A 23,255-nucleotide genomic window follows, 5' to 3' on the forward strand; every position below is an offset into this window, starting at 1 on the left:
CTGCAGCTTTGTCTTGGTGATCTTCAGACAGACATTGTGGATTGATACGTGATCATTTTGATGCCTGTTTTCTTAATCAGTATTAGTAACAGCTGCTGTGCATGTGTTCATCTAAAGCAGGTTAAAACGAGCCATTCAACCTATTATAGCCTGGCGTTTTTAAAAAAAAGCTCCTAATATACACAATTTTCTTTCAGTTTGATGACTAAATTGAGCAGAGATATTCAAACCATTTGCATTCAATAAAGTAAATTACATAATTTAATTAGTCTTTCTATTTTTATTAATTAATAATAAAACATTAACATGCATTTATGTAGATAATTAAATTATTTAAATATTAAGCTAATTATGTAAATTTGTATAACCAGATTTTGGCTGTACAAATTTACATAATTAGCTTAATATTTAAATAATTTAATTATTTAAATTTGATGCATACAATTTAACAAATTGTATAAACATACAAATGTGTTTTTTGTTTAAACCAAAAAAAAAATTAATTGCTGGTGGGTTGCTATTTTCACTATGAAAATTTAAAGTATTTTGACTGTGCTTTACAGACCACTGGCCAGAGACCCACAGGGATTCTAGTTAATTTAAAACAGCCTTAAAGTGATATCTCAATGATGGACAAATATATAAATAAAATATAAATTAAATAAAACCAGAAAATCTAGAAATCAGCTGGAGTTGTGATATATTATATCAAATACAATATTGGGTTGTGAAAGTCAGTATGGGGTGGTGGAGGGACAAAATAATGCTGCTAATATCAACAGTCTAATGAACTTTATGTCCATCTGTCTGGTTTTTTCTACCCTTAAATGCCTGCATTGGCTCCCAATCCCTAAACTAAGAATACGTAAGAAACTGTCTTGACCATTGTGCTTAAGACATCATGCTTATCTGTTTTTCTGGTACATATTTTTGAATTTTGTTTTAAGATGAAGGCCAAACACTATGTAGCAGCATTGCACGGCAAATACTTAATAAGGGAAATAGAGAAGGCTGGAATGTTATACATTCCTTGGTTCACTGGTCCACACTGTCAATTTTGTGACCTTTTACACCATTCCTGTTTATTAGATACTTAAAGGAAAACTCTACCCTGGATGACTTGCACACTAACATCTGGATTTTTCTGTCATGAGTTTATTGACATTTGTCTATTTTAACCTAGTTACATGTGTACCTGCCACTATGATTGTCATAGTCGAGCCAAATCCCTGCTGTAGCTCATGTCTGTCCCGTGATGTCATAATGAATGTCAACTGCACAAGTATTGCAGGATTAAAGAAAACTGCAGAACCAATCAACAAACTGCCACCAGATTTCTTAAACACATGGCATATAAAACTTTCAATGTGATTCAGGGGAGAATTTTAATTCAGCTCTACTTAGTCTTTTTTTTTACAATTTTAATAAGATGCAAAATAATAGACCTAAGCTGAAATTATTTAAATAATATGATAATAGAAGTGTTCCAGAAACGATCCTGGAAGCAAATCTCAGGCTTTAAAGTGGCATTTAACCAAGGCCATTTTTTTTTTTGCATGATTCATACTGACTGCTGTTGCCATGCCACAGATATATGGGAATTTCCCAGCCATGATTCTCAGCTTTTGTGTTCAGGTACTTACACAGATACTGAACCAGACAGAACAAAGAGTCCTTTGATTTGTTCATCAGTGCTGATGCACAGACAAGGTTGTACCCTGGAAAGTTTTAGTGATAATTAGGAAAATATTTGATGCATTTTTGCCAGAGCTGATAAGGTGACAGATACTATTTAAAGTAAAATTTTAACAATTGCATTTAAAGTGTTTATGGCAAGATTCAGATAAACAAATACTAGATTTTGGTGCAGTAAATAAATCTGGAATATCCCACCTGTATCTGACAACTTGGTCTTATAATAAAATACTAATAATTTTTAAGCATTTTTATATTACTTGGTGATCATTTAAGTGCTCAGTAAAATAAAGAAGCACAAATTTAGGCACCCATTTTCCAGTTACCTTCATGGAGATAGTGAAGGCTAGCACAAATTCTATTTATGCTTAATTATAGAAACTACCAGCTGCCTTGTTCCGCATACATGAGCTTACAGACGAAGATGATTGACTAATGTTGCTTGACATGGAATTGACTTGGGAATTTAACTTAGGAGCTTTATTTTTTTGTTCAAGATGGCCAACAAGGAGAGGTTTGGATAGTGATGAGAAACTCATTCCAGTAAAAGAAACTTGGTGAAGGTCTGTCTTTCTGTGTCTTGAGAGATGATGGGCCAAGTTAAGCTGTTCTTTAGACTTGACTTGAAATGGACATAATGTAGAGAAGGTAGCATGCAGGAGTTTTGTTCGGCAGGTGGTATTTGGTCAATGCTTGTATCGGACGAATACAAAAATTAATGAAGCTGCCTTCTCAATTTGTTGTGGGGGTTTGGTGTTTGGGGAAGGCCTGCCAGAAACAACTAGGAGTAAGCCAGTCATGATATGAAAAGGAACTGAACAAAAACTAGACAAGAGAATAATCCACAACCACAGCAAGGTTATCAGATGCCAAGCCCTCTCCTACTCTCCTTCATTATTCTCTTAGCATGTGAGACTACACACAAAATTGCCAAAATTCATTCCTTTACATTGTTGTATTGTTTTTTGGTTTATGGAAATCCCCACCCGCTAATCCTCCTGGCTGGAAATTGGAAAAGGGTTGTTTCCATTGCCTGCATTCTTAGTTAGTGACCTGCGATAGGTCCACAATGACTAATAGATTGATGTCTGGCTTTTTTTCTCTATTCTAACACAGCTTGTATTTCTCTTGGTGCAAAGTGTGCCCATAGCATTGTCCTTTAAAGCTCATGTGACAAAAGGTTTTTTCTCGCTATTGTGAATGTCCAACAAAAATGGCACAGAATGATGTGCAAAAACAGAACTGACTTGCCCCAGTCAAATGAGTTATAAAATAAGTTATCAAAATATTCTAGTTGAAAATATTTTATATATATATATATATATATATATATATATATATATATATATATATATATATATATATATATATATACGTCTGACTATTGTTTTGACTTATTAGGATGCGTTATATTAGTCATAGGCTGAAATGAATGAAATGAAAGTGATGCTTTCTAAATTATAAACACAAATTTACAGAATTTATAAAAGAAAGTATAAATATTTATGTGGCAATGGGAATCAAATACATTGTCACAGATCCAGTTACCTTGTAATGGATAAGCAGCTAACATGACTAAATGGCGACAGGAGTGACTTTGTAATACTTAACAATTAATGGTTTTAAATAGAACACATTAAATTGGTAATCTGAACAGATGAGACGACTGATTTGAATGTGATAAAGAGAAAATAAGTACATTTTTCTCCTTTCAGTCGCCTTTAAAAATTATTTTAAACAAGATATGCAATTGAAAGTCTCAAAACGTTCCGTTTCTAAACTTTAGCACTGCACTTTCTTTTTGGTCTGATGAGCTGCTATTAACTACATAATTTACATACTATGCATGAGTTTATTTGAATAAACAGCTGCGACAGATGGCCGCTCTTTTCCTTATGTTTACTGTCTTGATTTAGAAAGTACTCTGTTGGGTCTGCTGAGACATTATGCAAATTGAAGGCCCCTCCTATAAACCCTTTATATAATTTGTTTGTAAAGAAAGAATAATCTTTTATAAAAATAGTAAGAGAGTGAAAGAAAGATGTAAGTGAAGAACACCTTTAGCTCCTACATCTTATTTTCTATTTATCAATCTGGCATGGTTTAATAAAAGCAGATGTGCTGGTGGCCACATTGTAAAAACCTTCTCTGGAAATATACAGTCTAGTGGTAATTAAGCTTTTCTCTGATTTGAGCTTCGAGGCCATTCTATTTAAATTTTGACATTTGATATACATGGAAGTGAATTAAATTCCACTTCCTTATCTGAGGTGAATAACATGGAGTCAGTAACAACAATGCCAGATCAACAATACTGGAAAGATCGAGTACAATTTTCATATATGCACAGTTCCATTTATGTTGATAAGCAAGAAATGTGACATGGATGGAGGAATAAAAAAATATTTAGCTAGTACACTAAACCTGAAATTAAGACATTTAGAAGATCCAACAAAAAGGGAGCTGATCACTATCTAATTAAAGCAAGAAAATGTTTTGGGGATTTGCAGTTTAACGATTTATACGGTTATAGGTTCAGTTCAGCGGTTCGGATTATATAATTATTTTACCAAACATAGCACACTATGTTTAGTACATGACCTTATTTGTCTAATTTTCCATAAAAGGGGCAGAATATAAATATTATGGATGAAATTAGCAAGAATGTAACAATGTTGTGTGGGTGGAACTGTGGAAATGTGTGATTCCCATAATGGAAGTCAAGTTGTAAACTTGCAGTTGTATTTTAATTTCATTGGAGGTCCCAATTTGGACAAGAGTTAAAATATATACAAACCACACCAGTCACGTAGTCAAATTTTTTGTGGAGGGTTTGCCGGATTAACGGAAATTATCGGAAATGTTGAACTTCCCATTAGTTCTGGATAACAATGACTAAAATATGTTATGGGTTTAAGACCCTACAAAATATGCCAGACTCATGCATCTTTGAACCACAGTGGCTGAGAATGTGGTTTAGGGAAGTTGGTCATTTTAGCTAACTTTGGAGCTCTTTTTCTAAACAAGCATTTTTGTTCATTAAAAAAACATGCTAATTAAAACAATTTTAAGAACCAAATTGAATCAAAACGTAAGCCAAAATCAGATTAGATTGAATCATGACTGGAGTATTTTGTTCCAACCTGTAAACTATTATTTTTTTATCTTTTATTTTCCCTCACTTGAAATCTACAGCCTTGAAATTTTTTGAATGGTATTAAAATGCAAAAGTGTAGCATTTTTAGTAGAAATGACTGAGAGAAACCATGCTTTCTTCTCATACACACAGGTTTATTGCTGACTTTAACCAAAACCTGGAACCGGTTTTCTTCATATTATTTACAGCAATGATCTGCTTTATTTAACCATGCGTCACTTCAGCTCATATCGGACTAACAGATCCCTTTTTTCCAAACTCAACACCTTCCTCTTGTTTGAGTTTGATGTAAAACTGTTTGAGCTGAAGCAGAAGCTCATGTAATCTAGTTTGGTACAGTCAGTAAATAGAGAATGCATTAGAACTAACCACAGGGAACGCACAGTTTCTGTGAAGTTTTTGTCTCTCGGTAATTGGAACCCACAGCTTTTGTGATTTTTTTTTATTTTTATTTCCTTCATTGACTGTAGTGCACTTCATGCTTGCCTTTTGACCATAATGTTTTCTGTGAGTAAACTTAAATCTAACACGTCAACGTTTTAAAACATTTAGGGTTGAGCAATTATTTTTTGCTTACCCTGGTTCAAGCCATGTTACTGTGGAATACCAGTCATAATCAGTAGAACCTTAAAAGCTGAACTGAAAGATTCTCACTTAGTAGTAATGTGGTAACTCAGTAGTAATGATGTGTTGATTCCATAAAAAACCCCAACAATCTCAATCTTAAATAGAGATTATATAGTAACATCTTTCTTTCTGAGCTCACCAGAAATATGAGTTGCTCAGGTAGGAAAGAAGAAGACGTTTAATAGGTCAGCGTTAGCTCAGTGGAAACAGTAGTTTATGAGGCAGAGTGAAGGAAGTCCCTTGGGTGAAGCTTTCTTCTTTATTTCAGCTGAAAGACTATACTTGGTGTGATACAATCTGCTAAGTGTTTCAGTTGATCTGAACCTGCTTAGAGGGCAAACCACAGTCTACAGGTTCAGTTTCATGATTTGCTGGCTGTTTGAAGCATTTGGCTATGAACTACACAGTAAATAACTGGAAGTCGAAATTATTGAAAGCATTCTTGTTTTCCCCTAGCTGTCTGTTTTAAGTTCTGAAAGTGAAATCGACAGTTATAGTTTCTTTTCTCTTTTTTGTAGCTATAGGAAGTAGGTCAGTGATTTGTACATTCCCATTAAAAAGACGCTTCTGGTAAAAATCGGTCGGAAATGTTTCCTTACTTAATCATTATCTGAAGTTCATATTTTCACGTTTTCATTTTCATATATTTTATATTTTTTTAAAGATATATTTACATATATCTATAAATACGTCTGCCAATGATGTTGCTGATAATAATGGTGCAACCATTTTGAAGAAGGAAGTAGAATTTGAGAACACAAACGAGCGATACTGCAAAACATTTCAGGTGGTTATGCAAAATGTCCGCAAACAAGATTATGGAATAGAACTAACTGTACGAATTGGAAAGACTTTTAAGATGTTAACATTAAAGAATCAGTAATGTTTTGCTTGCTAGGTGCCTTAGTTTTTCCGAATAGTTTAGATTTGCGTCCAAAGGCAATTTCTCCTATACGGATCCATAGCACATTAGCTTTGGATTTGAATCTGTTCTTGTTATAAATTTAGGCTTCCATGTAACATGTGTACCTCAAAAATTCTGTCAGATTCTTTTTTACTAGATAAGGAAATTAAATTTTACATATTACAATTTTTTTTACTTTAAGTTCCAAAGCTTTGCAGTTTTTAATGTTCACTTCATTGTTTGTAGTTGCGTTCTCAAGTGATAAAGCATAGGGAACTTCCATTTTGCTGTTTCAAGTTTTGCGTCATACTAAAGAAATGCCCTGGAATGCAAGGCAGTCGTGTGTTGCGTCACTGCACGTGGCTAACAAGGCACTCTTATGCCCTCTATAAGAGTTAGGGTGGGGGATTCCCCCTTCTCCTTTTTCTCCTTCTCCTCCTTCTCTTTCACCACTTCAGCTGAAACACTCTCCTTAGGGTGAACAAGTTTCCTATTGTTTTACTGGACCTTTGCCTCCTCCTTGTTTTAGCCTGAGGACAAAGCAATCTGTTATATTCTAGTTTCAGCTTCAAACTGTGTATATACTACTTCCCATGGCCAGTCGGTGAACAACGAGATACAGTATAAGTATCGCCTCGAACCAGAGCCACCAGATGTGGCCTTGCCTTCATGCTGACTCATTGTCGAATGGCGTTCTAGTCACAGGGGTCAAATTCTGTCGATTGGCTACAGGATGCCTGCCTGTTGCCAGGGAGATTCCAGATGGACTTCTTTTATTCAGGAAATTGTTGCTGACAGAAATCCTAAGCAGTGGTTTTTCCTTCTGTCAAACAACTTCCAATAAGAGAAACATAATACATAAAACAGTGTTGCTGTTTTTTTGATTGGTGGGATGGTGTTGATTAAGTAAATGAACTTTAAGAACATGGCTTCAGCCGTATATCATGCTGATAGGTGTATTAATAATAATGTGCACGGTCAAGTGTGTTCTCGTTTCTATAGAAACAGCGTACAGGGTTTGTATGAGGAACGTGGTTATTGAGCAATGTTAGAAGGAGTCCGCAGTAGGGGTTGGGGATATGACAAAACATCACATCACAACATGTCAAAGCAAGATGATGAGCACCACAACAAATACACAGTAAATCCCCAGTGCTGAATTAACAACCCACAGTTTATACATTTTATACACACACACACACACACACACACACACACACACACACACACACACACACACACACACACACATATATATATATATATATATATATATATATATATATATATATATATATATATATATATATATATGAGATTCATAAATAAAACAAAGGGAAAAGTTTTTAGCGAAAGAAGCTAAAATATATTAAATCAGCTGCTTTCATTGTTTGTAACTGTTATATAAAAAATGTAATACATACACTGACAATATCTCAGAATAGTCCATTGGGACATAATCAATTGAAATATTGATATTATATTGTGGAAATCTCTCAGTCCTAGAGTCAATTGTCAGCATTTTATAAAAGATACATAATGGGTTTTTTTTTTTTTTTTTTTACCATTTATCATGGCAAGCTAAAGTTTTTATGCCTCGTAATCATAAAAGAGTGAGAGAGAAATGATGAAGGAACATTTTTGTTTGTAGTTGCGATAATGCATGGTAACGGGAAGTAAGGATTTTTAATGTAACTATGGATAAATGCAAAATAATTTTTTTAGTAAAGAAGCATTCACATTATAAAATTTTGATATATAAGAAATCAAACAAATTAACACCAAGTGTATACTGTTTTAGACAAGTTAATAGAGTAACACACTGTTTTTGTTAATTATCTTTCTATAACAGCAAGTTTTATTTCATGTTTTGGTCATTTTTTATTTGGTTATGGTCTATTTGTTGTAAAATCCATTTTCTAGGTCGGCATCTGTTGGGATTGAGGTGTTATGTAAAAGCTGTGGGATTACTCAGCATTTAGAGCCTGTGTAGCGACTTCAACACAATGGCCAATAGGGACAAAGGCCTGAGAAGGGAAATGCTTAAAGGAAACTGGTGAGAGTGTAGAATAGAGTGGAATGTCATCAATTTGTTTTGTACTTTATTCGCGTGTCAGTCTGTTCAATGCAGACCACAATCACACTGATTCGTTGAATAAATTCTATCCGGTATGTACTAAGCTTCATCTGAGGCTTCATCTCATTTACATATGGATTTGTAGTCTTTTTTTTTTTTTTTTTAGTGAATCATTCATTCTTCCTATATCAAGAAGTTGTTGTTTAACTAACAGACAACAGGAACACCACATATACACTGTTCTTACTCCCTCTCTACGGATGTGACTGGTTTTTTTTTGCTTATCTGAAAAGAGGGTCTGATTATAGACACAAGGTTAAGGTTAACCTTCTGTATGGGAATGTAGGAGTGTTTTAAGTCATTCAAGCTAAATTTATAGAAGGTCACATTAGAAGTACAGTAATTAATCTTTGTGTTCAGTGTGTGTCAAAATGACCTGTTTCAAATTTAGAAAAGGACAGATTTTGTTATTATCCCTGACCCCACACACACACACACACACACACACACACACACACACACACAAACAAAAATTAATTAAAAAAATATTTGTCCGACAGACAATATAAACAGACCGACAAATAGATAAATAGACAGGGAAAGACAGACAAAATTACATGAATAAACAGACAAAAAATCACATTGGCTGACAGGTAAACTATCAAATAAAATACAAATATACAGACAAGCATAACATAAACATAAGCTAAGAAACAATGCAGGCTGAATTAAACAATCAAACAAACACAAGCTAGCAAACAAATATACACTGAGAGAAACTGATGAACAGGAAACACAGAGACAGAAAATGACAGAGAAACAAATTAATAAACAAACAAATACACAGACAAGCACACAGAAGGATGTACAAATAAAATGACAGACAAGCAGTTGAATAAACAGACAAACACAAGCTGGCAAAGAAATTGACAAATAAACAGACAAACAAACAATAGACAGACAGAGACAAAAAAGACAGACGAATAAACAGACAAACAAACACAACAAATAGAAACAGATACACCAAGAATCAGACAAATCAATGGGCAAATAAAAAAAACAAACAGTCAAACCAAAAAAGTATTTAAAGAAATATACACACAGATAAGTAAGAGGCATTTACTAACTTGTACATTTCAACATGGAGAAATTCTTTTTTCGTATATCCCAGATTGTTTGCTGGGGTCAAAGCAAATAGTCAGCCATGATACAGCACCCCTGGAGCAGGAAGGGTTAAGGGCCTTGCTCAAGGGCCCAACAATGACAGCTTTGTGCTTTTGGGGCTTCCAATTAGTAACCCAGAGCCTTAACCACTGTCCACACTAATATGGTTTCGTTTGAAAACGCATACTGTAATTTTCTCTCCGTTTTGGCTTTCTGTTCACACTTTTGTTGTTAGTCAACAAAAGTGTAACTTTTGAAAACGCTCTCCAAAGTGGAAATGCTGTTTCCAAATCAAAGTGTGAACTGTGAAAACAGAAGCTTTCAAAAAAAGATGCTGAATGTTTTTGTCATTGCCACCACGTTTCAAAGAACTAGAATGTAAATAAACGGCAGGCGAAAATGAGTGGGTCGAAGCATCTTATGATTTGCTCATGACTTATGCATTCAGTGTCAATGAGCAACTTTTGGAAAACGATTGAAAACAATAGTGTGGAGGTTAAAAGAAAAAAACGCTTGCTGTTTTCAAACACTTCCCCACATAAATAAACAGACAAACACAGAGTCAGATTCACATGCAGGCAAACAACTAGCTGAATCGGTAGAAAAAAAACAAACAAACAAGCAAGAATAACAGACAAATAGCCAAACAGACAAACAAACCAAACTCAGACAAACACATAAATAAACAAGGCAACATACAGATAAACAAACCAACCCAAACGAACAAAAAGACAAATATACAGACCAACAAAAAGATAAATAACAAAGACAGACAGGCAAAAAGGCTAATAAACAGACCAAAACAATGTAATTAACATCCACACAGAGACAATTAAACAGACAAACCAAAGATAGAAAGGCAAAAAGATAAATAAGCAAACATTAGCTAACAAACAAGTGAACTCAGAAATCAAATAAACAGACCAACAACCTGAACAGACAGAAAAAAAGACTGAGAAACAAGTGAATATGCAGACAAGGTTGACAGACAAACACACAAAGAGATGCAGGCAAACAACAAGACTAACAAACTGTCAATAAACAAATTACACACAAAAGTAGACAAACAAACGAAAGACCGGCAGGAAAAAAAGACAAGCAAACAAACAAACACACAAGCTGGCAATCAAATATTGACAGAGAAATAAACAGTCAAAGACAGACAGGTGGGCATGCAGACAAACAGACAAAAAAACTGAAATCTAGACAGCTGTCAGACATAAATAGTCTAACAGGCAAAAATGGCTAGTTGACTATATCAGTTCTTGGTAAATTCGCTCTATGTTACCTCAACGTTTTATTTGCACTTCTATCAGGTTACACCCACCCGCTCATAGGAACATCCCCAGGCATAAGGAGTGGACAGTTTGTGTGTCTCTATACTATTTTCTGTCACCACTGCAAAATCCTCAACTGTATATTGTTCCTTTTTAGACAAAATGTTAGCATGTTTCCACAGGATAAGATTAACGTAATGCTTACAGATGTTTCAGTACAAACTTGGTGAATCAGATGGCAAACCACAGATGGTCTAACTGTTAATTTACTGCTGCAGATACCCCAAGCTGAAAAAAATCCCTGCGTACCCTCTCTTGCTTTTCTCCTTTTCATAGCATTCGGCTATTATTCCTGCGTAGAGCGGAGCCGCAGAGGCCTCGGTGCCAGCAAGCGCTGCCATCTGCCACTGGTGTTTGTGTGTGGTGTCAACAGGATGCCGTTTAAGACCCCGTGCCAACCTCTGGGCTCACCACAAGTATTAAAATTCCACAGGCGTATGGCAGATTGGAATTGTGTTGAATAGGCACTTTGGAACATTTGTGGTCTTGCGACTTTTTGACTGGAATGCATTTACTCGAGTGTTCCACACGTTTCCACAGAGAGTCTTATGGAGCGAGACCAGGCGAGCTTCGGTTTCATTGAGAAAGCAGAATGGATGAAGAATGAAGCACCTGTGAATGTGGCATCGCTTTGTTAGATTTTTTTTTCTCCTCTGGAGAATTTAGTGCTGCTTTGTGTCTGGGGTGGGCAACATGAAACTCTGGGAAGATTTGTGGGGGAGTTTGGGGGGGTTAAGGCTAACTAGGTGTCTGTCTGTCTGTCTGTCTGTCTGTCTGTCTGTCTGTCTGTCTGTCTGTCAGTCTGTCTGTCTGTCTGTCTGTCTATCTATCTATCTATCTATCTATCTATCTATCTATCTATCTATCTATCTATCTATCTATCTATCTATCTATCTATTCATTCACTGGCCTTTTCCTTTGATACTGTTTGTGGGAACCTGTTTAATATCCTCTAATAAACTACTCTACAGGACAATCAGATTATTATTATAGATTTTTTTTTTTTACTTTCTCAAATGAAACCATTTTGCTTTTGAAGTAAACAGGCAGCAAACCATTCCATGAATAAACAAGTCAGCGGTTTATTAAGGAATGCGCCATGCCGTTATCTTGCGCCGCTGTGAAATATATTTGCATATTTATGTATTTGTGTAGAAATCCGAGAAACCCCATCAGACTTTCTGGTTTTCTGGTACACAGGCAAAACAAAATGGCATAGTTTTTTTTTTCTATTCTGTATGACAACTCAGCTTTAAAAAAACTGAATGTACAGATGCCTAATAAAGATGTTATGCTAGCTAAATGAGCTTTCTTTACACGTTAGACTTCAAAGTTGTTGGAAAGTAATGTCATACAGTAGCAAGAAATTTAACAAAAAGGATTTAAGCCTGATACATTCAGGTTTTAATGAGATACTAGTTGATAAAAACACTTCAGTTTGGAATGAAGTGTAAATTCAATGTAGTTTTTTTTTTGTTTCTGGGTATAAACCAGATAAAAAATTAAACTTCACTATGTAGAGTGCCATCAAACTATAAAAAATTGTTCTCATGCTGCTTGATTTGAACGGTGTTGATGATTAGGACAAACGTAGTCCATATTTGGACTATTGTCATGGTTGGACTAATAGTCTATTGTCAAGAGCTTAGCAGAGAACATCCGGGTTGAGTAACTCTGTGTGTTTAATAAACACAACTCAAATGTCACAATAATCTAAATGGCTCTACTGGTCTGAATAAAACACAGTGGGCCACGCTGTCATAGGAAAATAATCAGTAACAGTGTGGTGTCATGTGACCAGCAGACAAAGTGGAGTTGTTGCAACTGCCTGAAGGTTTTTTTTTATAATCCCGTGAAAAAAAAAATATTTCAAATTTAAGAGCAACATAGGCATTTTGTTCATGATCTTTTTTATCCAGTCTACTGGATGTCTTTTACTAGCTGACAAGTGACTGTTGATGTCTTTTTCTTTCCTCTCTTCAGCCATCAAGGTGAACTGCATGGGCTCTTGTGGCATCTCGACCAAGGTGAATGACACATCGTGGTTGGTGGAGGAGCAATATGTCAGCAGCATGCTCTCTGTAGCTGACAAAGGTAACGTGATGGACTTGTTTCATCAGTTTTTCATTGTAGTCTGTTGCTGTATATAATACATTTATCTGTCGCTAATTGATTGGGTGGCACTTTTTATCCAAAACAACTTACAAGTGAGGCGGAACACAGTCTAGTAATCTAGAAATCTGCTTAAGGAAGTGAGAGGAAAGTTCTGCAGATCCAAGGTCTTGATACTGAAATGAGCCCCTTTTAAACTATTTTCTCCAATAAATGTATTTGGATTATATGTAAATTAATTGTATGATAGAGATACATAACGTATGCAACCTTTGCACCTACAGTGCATGTCAAAAGTTTGGAAACATTGAGTCTTTTCATCTTTTGTTTCTATGCAACAATCTCGGTAATTTAACACTATAAAGATTTACTATGACCAAACAAATAATTAGATGTACAGATCTTACACTTAATTTGCATTGAAAAATCCTTCCTAAGCATCAATAACAACTTTACACAGTTTGTTTCGCCAAACATTCAGCTGTAATACTTTGTAATTCCTCTTGTGAAACGTGTCAAAGATGTTCTTCTTTCTGATTTTTGAGATCCAGTTCATCCCAGAGCAGTTTGATAGGATTTAGGTACAGTGATTGGGCAGGCCAGTTCATGATAGATAACTCTCTAGTTGAGAGTTTGCTCTATAAATAATCCATACAGAGCTTGGGGGTCATTGTCTTGCTGTATGATAAAGTTGGTTCCAATTAGCCACAGTCCAGACGGAATTGCATGGAGCTGAAGTATGGAATGGTAGCCGTGTTGGTTCAGTGTTTCTTTCATCTGAAATGAGTCTCCAATCTTCCCTGCTCCAAATCAACCCTAAACCATCAAGCCTTCACCTCCACATTTGACAGTGGATGTGAGGCAGTCTTTAATTTTCCCAACATGTGTCCACATAACTTTCTACCAGTTATTCACTTTCCAATTCTTGTGTGGTTTTTCTTTGTTTTTTGTTTTTTTACCAAGTTTGTTTCAATCAAACACAAGGAACATGCATGTGCCTCAAAAATGATAGAAGACAAGGCATTTCCAAACTTTTAGCAAGCACTATAAATTTTTTAAAACTGTAACAATAAATGGAATTCAAATGACAGATAGTGAATTCATATACAGTGGTTTCTGGGTTCCTTTTGCTTTCAGAACATAAACATTGCATGAATATGTGCGTTTAATTTTCAGCTAAATTAAAACGAAAGATATATGGCAAATCCTATCTCTTATATAGTGGTTGCATGATCCATTTAGACACACTAAAGCTGTGTGTTAAGAAAAAATTATTGTAAATGAATCATTTGTGCAGGGTTGCCAAGTTTGAGCAAATTATCCACTCCAAAACCATCTTGAAATAGAGTCTTGAAAAAAAAAATGTTTTGGAAATTGTATGAACATTTGTCTTTAGTTCATTGTACAGTATAAACAAAAACCAATGTATGTAACGTCTGGTTTGTTTTTTAAATACTACCAGAGTTATGGCAAAAACAAATGCAACCCTTTTACACATTCACAGCTGTATCTCAGAGATATCTGTTTAAGAGGATTTCCCTTCTAAATTGCAGCTCGCTTTAGAGTGAACTCGTTTTTGAATTATGTATTCCACACTGCATCGAGTCTCATAACGCAGTCAAGAACCTTCAAGGATTTTTTCATTGTAGACTTTAAGCAGCTGGCATTGAAAAATAAGTTTTTTTGGTGAAGAACCTGAAATGTAGCCTAGCTGCGAAAGGAAAAGCCAAGACAATGGATGAATAAATGACACGCTGAGCTTAAGTGCATTTAAGCAAAGGTTGAGACATATATTCCAACTGGAGAAAATGACCTGTAAAGAAGAAGGCTTCTTTCTGTCGGTGTTTTCTCTAAAAAAGCAAGTGACTCATTTGTGTCCATGTCACCTATGTAGCTTCTGAGGAACTTGTGGGAGGATAAAGGATAAAAGTGTGTGCATTTGTGCTTTACTGGATGTATCATCAAACCAAAAATCCAAGCACTCATGCATGCTCCGTGGCCTGAAACATTCGTATGAAGCATTTATAAATATTTGATGTTGGGTAGCCCTTTTTGTTTGTCTGGAGTTTTGCATCTTGAATTATTGACGGTTCAGCTGATTTATATGAAGCGTATACGTTTAGCTAAATTCTGTTTTATTTATATAACACTTATGAGTGACTCTGTGTGGTCTAAAGTCAAATATTTTTCAGAGGGTTAATAAGATCTATCTGAGCTATCTGGATCTCTGGTACAAGTCATGAGTGATCCAGTCCTTAGTGCGCAGTAGTGATGAGTCATTCATGAATGATTCGTTCATTTTGTGTGAGTCTTTTATGCGACTCAGAAGGACATCACGAGACACTAATGGCACAGACCTGAGCAACTCATTCTGTTTATCATAATTTGTCCTTAGATGTATTATCATACTTTCATTATTGGAACTATAGTCACAGTCTGTGTTTGAAGACATGTTGTGGAATCTGCTTCTTGCAAATGTACCATTTTATTCAATTTCTGATCAAAGGATTGAAAGGAATTAAATGACTCAAAAAAAGATTTGTTCATTTTGATGAATGAGATTCAAAGAACCAAGTCACTAAAATGATCCCATCTTCCCAGCACTAGTGCACAGCATTAACTACATGCATGACACGTCTTGGAGATGCCTTGCAAACTCAAAGCATTGGCGGATGGGGGTGGGGGCATATGACCACATGACTTTCCTACAGTTGTGGAAACTTTCCTACTTGACTTCCTACAGTTGCTCTACAAAAGACTTTTTTATTTGTTATCGTACTTAAGTACATTTTCTGGTATCTGTACTATGTCAGAGTATTTTTTTTTTTTTGGGAAATGTTTACTTCACTGCATTTGAATGTGTGATATATTACTTTTTACTTTACTACATTTCAGAAAAACATGCTGCACCTCAGTAGTTTAAAGTAAAGATGTCAATTCCTGTTAAATGAGAACCTGAGACCACAAACGTAACCCCATACATCTAGTGAGAGTGTGGGTGTGGGGTAAAGGTTCTCTTACTGTACGACTGTAACTATAGAAAACTCTCTTCTTCAAAACGTATGTGTAGGAGAAGTAAATACTGACTTGCATTGCAGAAGTTTTTAAACTATAGTTCTCATACTTTTTATACTTAGTGCTTGCTTGAGAATTTTCTGCTTGTTATTTTAATAAAGAAAACTAAACATTTATACTTTTAATAGAATAATATTTAAGCAGGATGTTTGTACTCAACTACAAGGATGCTGTACTTCATCCACTATTGCTTTTCTAACCCAAACACAAACACATCTGGGTTCCTCCTGGATGATGCAACATTAGCCCCAGACCCTAATCTGTGATCTATGGCAAAGTTGGCCTATGTTGACTTGATTTGGTCTGCTATGTCACATATAAGAAGTGAGAACAAAGAAAAATGTAATGCCATTGACACAGATTTTAATTTCTAATTTAGCATAACATCTTTTGCTGTATTTTGAAGCTACAAAAAATCTAATAAATCAAAATGAAATGTAGAGAATCTAAATGAATTTGGAAATGTTTTATTTAATGTTTGGTGGTAGTTGACAAGGCAAACAGACAAGAAGAATTTGTCTGCAGTTTTGAAAGAATATACAGATGATCCCAGAGTTTCGAAGGTTCGATTTACGTTTATCGATCCAACGATGGCGAAAACGTCACGCCACAATTGTACAAAAATTGTGCTCCACCCTCCACTCACGAACCGCTGACACATACTTATATACTGTATAGTTTATACAGTACGGTACTGTAAATTGCTCTGTTTTACTAAATTATGTACTTTAATTTGTTCAATTATTAACAAATTACAGTATACTACCCCATACTGATAATTCTTTTAGACTCCTGAGTAGCTTAAGCCATATCGCAACTTAGATTTTTCAAAGTATAGTGGCGAGAACATTGATTTTCATGCAACATCTAACTTTGACTCATGGACCTCAATCATGTTTAATTTTTGGCCCTTAATAAGATACATTTGGGCACCTTTATTGCTGTAACGATTCCTCGAGTAAAATTCATCGAGGCAAATTATTTTGTCCTAAGAGTGTCCTAATGGGATGAATGAGTCCTAGAGATAACAAAGCAGCTGCAAATCCTTTTTTGTCTGTGGTCTCACTTTGCAGGTTTGTAACCGCTCATAAATACATTGCCACAAAGTGAAGTCGATAAAGTTTGGCAAGGTTGGTGTGTTGAGTATTCTGAACAGAACCCTAGCCTCAGACCTAGTGACCAGCTTTGGGATGAATTGGAAAGCTGATCATCTGGCTGAATAGTTGAATGGACAAATCCTCAAAGGCATGTTTCGAGATCTAGTTTCGAGATCTATCTAAAATCTTTCCTAGAAGAATGGAGGTCATTATAGTGGCAAAGAGAGACCCAAACTCTGTGTGCTCTTATACCAGTGGCAATGGGACAGGTGTGTGAGGTTAGAGTGATTTGAGTGGTGTGTCCTGCTTATTTATACTCGCTGGTGTCATATTTAATGCCCCACATGTGTATCAGTAAAAAATAATCAGCACAATCAGACAAACTGCAACTGTCTCAAATCACTTTTTTCTCACGCTAACCCTTGTCTTTTTTTCCCTTGTTGTCTTCTTTTTTTCTTCCTTCCTTGGTTTCTCTTTGTGGCCTGCTTTCTGTCTTACTCCATGTTTTGCTTTTTATCTTTCATGTTTTGTTGCGGTTTCCTTTCTTTTTCTACGTTAAACAACTGCAGCGTAATGACAATGAAAGAGTCTTTGTTTGTTTTACTAGAAAATTGGTTGGCCTCTTGTTTTTTATACATCCTTTTTAAGTAGGCATTTAAAGAAATACTTTACTGATGCATTCAAACCGCCTGACCATTGTAACATCAGTAACTGGCTAGATGAAGTGGTAGGTTGAAGAGAGAGCAATAAAATTAGCATTTAATTATTCTCTCTGTGAGATTAGAATAAAGCATGGAGTAGTAGGTTCATTTATCAGAACATGCCCTTCTTATCAGGTAAACTTTGCCCCGGCCTTCTCAAATACAGTGCAATTAAATTCTCATTGCACAAATGTACCGTAATTTTCGGACTATTAATTGCACCCAAATATAAGCCGCACCCACTGAATTTGACAAAGATTTTTATTTTGAACATAAATAAGCCGCACCTGTCTATAAGCCGTGTCTACACTGAAACTAATGAACTTTACACAGGCTTTAATGAAAGACAGTGTCTGTAACACGGTTTGTATCTAAACAGTAGCCTACCAAGAAAGTCATTGTTCACTGTCTTTCCCCTTCCTTTCACAACAATTTCTCTCGGGAGTTTATCTTTTGGCATCGTCGTGCATTTAAAAATCACCATCGGTGAAGCTTTTCTCCCGATGCCGTGCAGCTCAGAACACAAGTGAAGTGCATGTTTTAATGCCCGGTTGTTTTCAGCGTAACGAATGATTCTCCGTTCCTGTTGACAGCCTGAGTGAGCGACAGGTCAAACTTCAGAGGAACCTCATCCATATTTATGATGTGGTGCAGCCCGATTCAGTGGGAGCGCATCTGATTTAATATAAAAAGTTTCATTGGTTCACCTGAACCCGCTCTGTAATTTCATTGGTCTAATGTTATGGAGCTCAGTTTTTTGGCTCGAAGCTTGTAACACCGAGAAAAACCCAGGAAAAATCCATATATTAGCCGCTTCATTGTTTAAGCCGCGGGGTTAAGCGTGGGAAAAAAGTAGCAGCTTATAGTCCAGAAAATACGGTACTTGTGTATTACTTATATTTTGTATTCGTTTGAAAGCCTGAACCAGCTAAAACTAAAGCAATACATGGCAAGACATGGTGATATTGTATTTACTGTATTATCTTAATGGTATCTTGTGAAAACTCCAAATATTATACTTTTAAACTCTGATGAGATGCCGAAAGTGGTGGAATTGACAAACTAAATGGGTTCATTGGAAAAGAGATCTATCCATGATTGGTTGTGGTAGAATTAGGGCTAGATGTGGGTTACACAAATTTTAACGCACCACGTTGAAGCCTGAATAACCACCCAAGACTATTAAAATGGTGTAACCCTCACCTAATAGATTATCCTGCTGATATAAATGTCATTAATCAGTATTGATGAGTAGTAAAGATGCCAGTGATGTTGGGAAATCACATACTGAGGTAAAGTATGGTTTTTAGATTACAATTATTTTAATTTGGAGTAAGTTTTGATGATTAGATTCAAAGAATCTATCATCATATGTACAGGAAACAATCTGTTACACCATACAATTAAATTCTTACTCTGTGAATTATCCACCAAGCAGCCTTCATTGACAGGTATGTCAATACAGACATAAGGAAAACTAAAAAAAAAAACACAAGGTACCATTATCAAAATTTGTTATTAAAGTAAAGGAAAGAAAGCATGAGAGTGACAGAGAGAGAGAGAGAGAGAGAGAGAGAGAGAGAGAGAGAGAGAGAGAGAGAGAGAGAGAGAGAGAGAGAATATTGTGTGACTGTGCTGCTTCTCTGCTAATAATGAAGCTGTTGGTGTTAACACTTTGTGCCATTTTTGCTATTTTTCCCATTTTAACATTTCTTTTTCAGTTAATCAAATCAATTTTGTGCCTCAGCCCATTTATCAAAACTGCCATAATCACCATATCAGTTAAATGACAAAACGGAGTTAAGGTCACTAGAAAATGAGTAAAATTGCTGTCTCACTCTGTATGCCACTGTGACTGTATGTTACTGTCATTCCAGTTGTTTATAAGGCTGAATGCCAGATTTTTAGCCATAATCGAGTATTCCGACAGTGCTGTTCAATACTTTGAAAGGGTTGGTTGATATTTTAATATCCATTTTTATAACCACAACAAAGTTCATTGAAAAACCCAGACATTATTTTTCAGGTTTTTCTGCACAGGCATTTTATATGTCACTTCCGTTCGATCTTACAGTAGATTGGCACTCCCTATCACATTAAACTCCTTACTCAAGGTAACACAGCAGTGTACTAATAGCTTTGTTTGTGTAAAGATCTTATCAGCCCTACTGAACTGGATTTTCAGGACGTAAAGTTTAAAAGAGGTTGAAAGAAACAGATGGAACATTTCCAAACAGGTGGAAATGCAGTCAGTCGAAGGCACTTAATGAGCACAATGTAAAGGTCATATCCGTAAGAGAAGGGCATTGAAGTCTGTGAGTGTAAATTTCAGGAATATGACTTGTAGGGTGTGGTGCAGGGTAATTGAGCTCTACTGGTTTCACCTGAGAAGCTAGGGTCATTAATGTGGTTATCAGTTGGATATGAGTTTAATTGTGTGTCAGTTGATAATGTCTGTAGCATATACACTACTTTTACCCATTTACCCATATGCATACACTTTGACTACATCTTTTAGTTTAAATTTGAATGATGTTGAGGTAGAATGTAGTTAGAAGACTATTTATTTATTGATTTCTAATAGGAGAAGTGCTAATTTAAGTAATGTTAATAGAAATAGGTCTTTAGACATTGTATATATTTTCGAATGACTCAGCTGTTCCGACATTAAGTGGAAGCTTGTTTCACCCTCTCGGTGCTAGAACAGAGAAAATTCTCAAAGCATGTTTTCCTTGCACTCTGAGAGACCAGTCAAGCAGTGGTTAAGGACCAGCAGGAGCATGGTGCAGTGAGAGATAGATGGGATAGCTGGTGTGAGGTAGAGGGGGTCTGATGTGGGCAGTTACAGGAAACCAGTGGAGGGAGCATAGCAGTGTGGTGGTGTAGTAAAAATCATAAAGGTTGACATGTTGTGCAGCTGCATTCTGGCTCAGTTGCAAAGGTTGAATCTCTTTTAGAGGCCGACCTGCCAGTAGAATGTTGCAGTTGTTCTGTCTGGAGATGACGATTGATTGAACAAGTACTTGAGTTGCCAGTGTGGATAGAAATATGGAACTGGGAGTTCAGTGGTTAAGACTAAAGACTTATATGTCATATGACATACAAACATACATTGACATATGGTGGATTTTACCGAAACATATAGCTCGGTTGTATCGTACTTGCCGATAATCATTTAACTAACGGATAGTTTAAAAAATTTATAATGGATTAAAAAAAACTTTATTTAAAAAAAAATTACTAAATCATGAAAATGTGCATAATTAATTTAACATGAATATATGGATCATATCAATAAATATAATTAGGTTTCAGGCAACGTACAGCAATGTAAATATAAACAACACGTGGCATCAGTGATTCGCCTCTAGAGGCCACTCGTAATGACAGCGGACTTTCTCAACCACTCCAGCAAGGGACGCTAACCAGAAAAACTATCTGTATGGATTTTTGCCATATGCCAAATGCCATAAAGGTAAAAGGACGAATTTGCCAGATGGTATAAATGTGAAATCAACAAGAACACGTTAAATCAGCAATGTGATGTCTACTACACTTATAAACGACTGAAAGAATACTGCCATCTTTTGCATTTTTTTCTGCTTCGCTTTGGTTTACTCTGATATTATTTACTTTCATGCCTTTTGACAGATGCCCTTATCCACAGAAGTGCTTGGATGTCCCTTAATAAATAAATACTAATACTGGTTTAGGAGGCCACAGACTAAGAATACCATTAGTCTACAAACTCTGTTAGGAAAGAGGAGAATAGAGTTAGAAAAGCAAAACCTTTCGATTCAAATAGGGATTTCTGGAGAAGGTACGTCTTTGACATTGTTTGAAAACCGCTATTGACTCCATTACCTCAGTGCCAGAACAGAGAAGACTCATGAGGCATTTTCCTTCCTTGTACTGAGTGATGGTCGGATGAGTCGTGCAGTGCTAGACCTTTTGGCGACACTGGTTCCGCTTTACTAATGACATTCTTTAGCGTACATTCAGTCCATTATATCATTTAGTTTTTTTTTTTTTTTTTACATTTTATTTCAAATTTTTGGGCATTAATGCAAAGTTCTATTTTTATGCATAGTTACGAAAGAAGACAAATCCAATAATTCACTGTCTGTCTTTCACAAAACATATAGATTTTTAAAAGGCTTGAAAACAGCCTTAAATTAAATTAGAAGACCTGCAAGATCGTGCCTCGTTTTGATCTTATCTGATTTAGTTTGCATTCCCTTTTACACTTTCACCCATTTACCCAGCATGCACCCTGCTGGCTGCCACTGCTTTTAATTTCACATGATTTTCAGATCTCTATTACAGTAACAGGGGACTGAATGACCTAAACACTATTTCTCCCCTTATTTTCAAATACAGCGTTTTTCTGCTTTGCTTTGGGTATTGACAGTGAGCAGACTTTAGCAGAGAGTCGTTTCACAGCCGAGCTTTTCAGACAAGAGCTGCTCCTCCTTATCATTTCCTTTAACAGACCTCTTCCTGTCTGTTAGACAGCTTCATGTAAACAGTATGAGAGATATGCCTTCGTGTTAGACAGCATAAACTGACGTGGCAACACTAGACCAAGAAGTTAGTCATCGTTTGATCAGCGGGTTTCCAGCATGAACTGCTCACTTGCCTGGTCATAGTCTTATCACTTTAACCTGAACATGCTACTGAACTCAAGGACATGTCCTAGTATGCCATGAGGTACACACACACACAAAACACACATATTTTATACATATCATATTTTACAGTGTCCCCTTCTTGAGAGGGAGTAGTTAGAATGATTGCAATTATGTATAACATTTATATGCACATCACAGTATATCATAAGTCATTATATTGTATACATGATAATTATAATATTATATATATATATATATATATATATATATATATATATATATATATATATCTTATATATATATCTTGGATTCAGAGTTGTTTTCGAGATGAAACGAAGTGTCTTTAAAATAGACAGATGAAGAGCTGAAAAAGCCTACAGTGAATGAGTCACATGGCTGTGTCACATGACTAAAAATACATCTTCAGTTTTTATTTATTTATTTATTTATACATTTTTTATATCTCAGTACAACTTGTGTGCAAATGTATCTCTTTCCAGAAAAAAACCACCCAATCAGTGTAGACGGAAACCCAACGCATACAAAAAACGATGCGTTTTCAAATTTATCTGGATCAGTCAAACATACTTTTGGTGCATGTGTGTGCTTAAATGCAAAACACTTTACACATCTAGCTGGAGAACGGTTTGTATGGGCATGCCTTCAAGATCGATCCTT

At 35.7% G+C, this 23,255-nt stretch overlaps 1 protein-coding gene across 1 annotated transcript in view; it reads left to right on the top strand.

The window, feature by feature from the left end:
* Nucleotides 1-23,255, top strand: part of arrdc1b (arrestin domain containing 1b) — a 45,850-nt gene that overhangs the window by 11,752 nt on the left and 10,843 nt on the right. Inside the window, exon 2 of the mRNA XM_046867486.1 lies at nt 12,945-13,055. Within this exon, the coding sequence (XP_046723442.1) occupies nt 12,945-13,055 (111 nt within the window). The remainder of the gene's footprint in view (nt 1-12,944; nt 13,056-23,255) is intronic.

Source organism: Silurus meridionalis, chromosome 15 (genome assembly GCF_014805685.1).
Source record: "Silurus meridionalis isolate SWU-2019-XX chromosome 15, ASM1480568v1, whole genome shotgun sequence".
NCBI lineage: Eukaryota > Metazoa > Chordata > Actinopteri > Siluriformes > Siluridae > Silurus > Silurus meridionalis.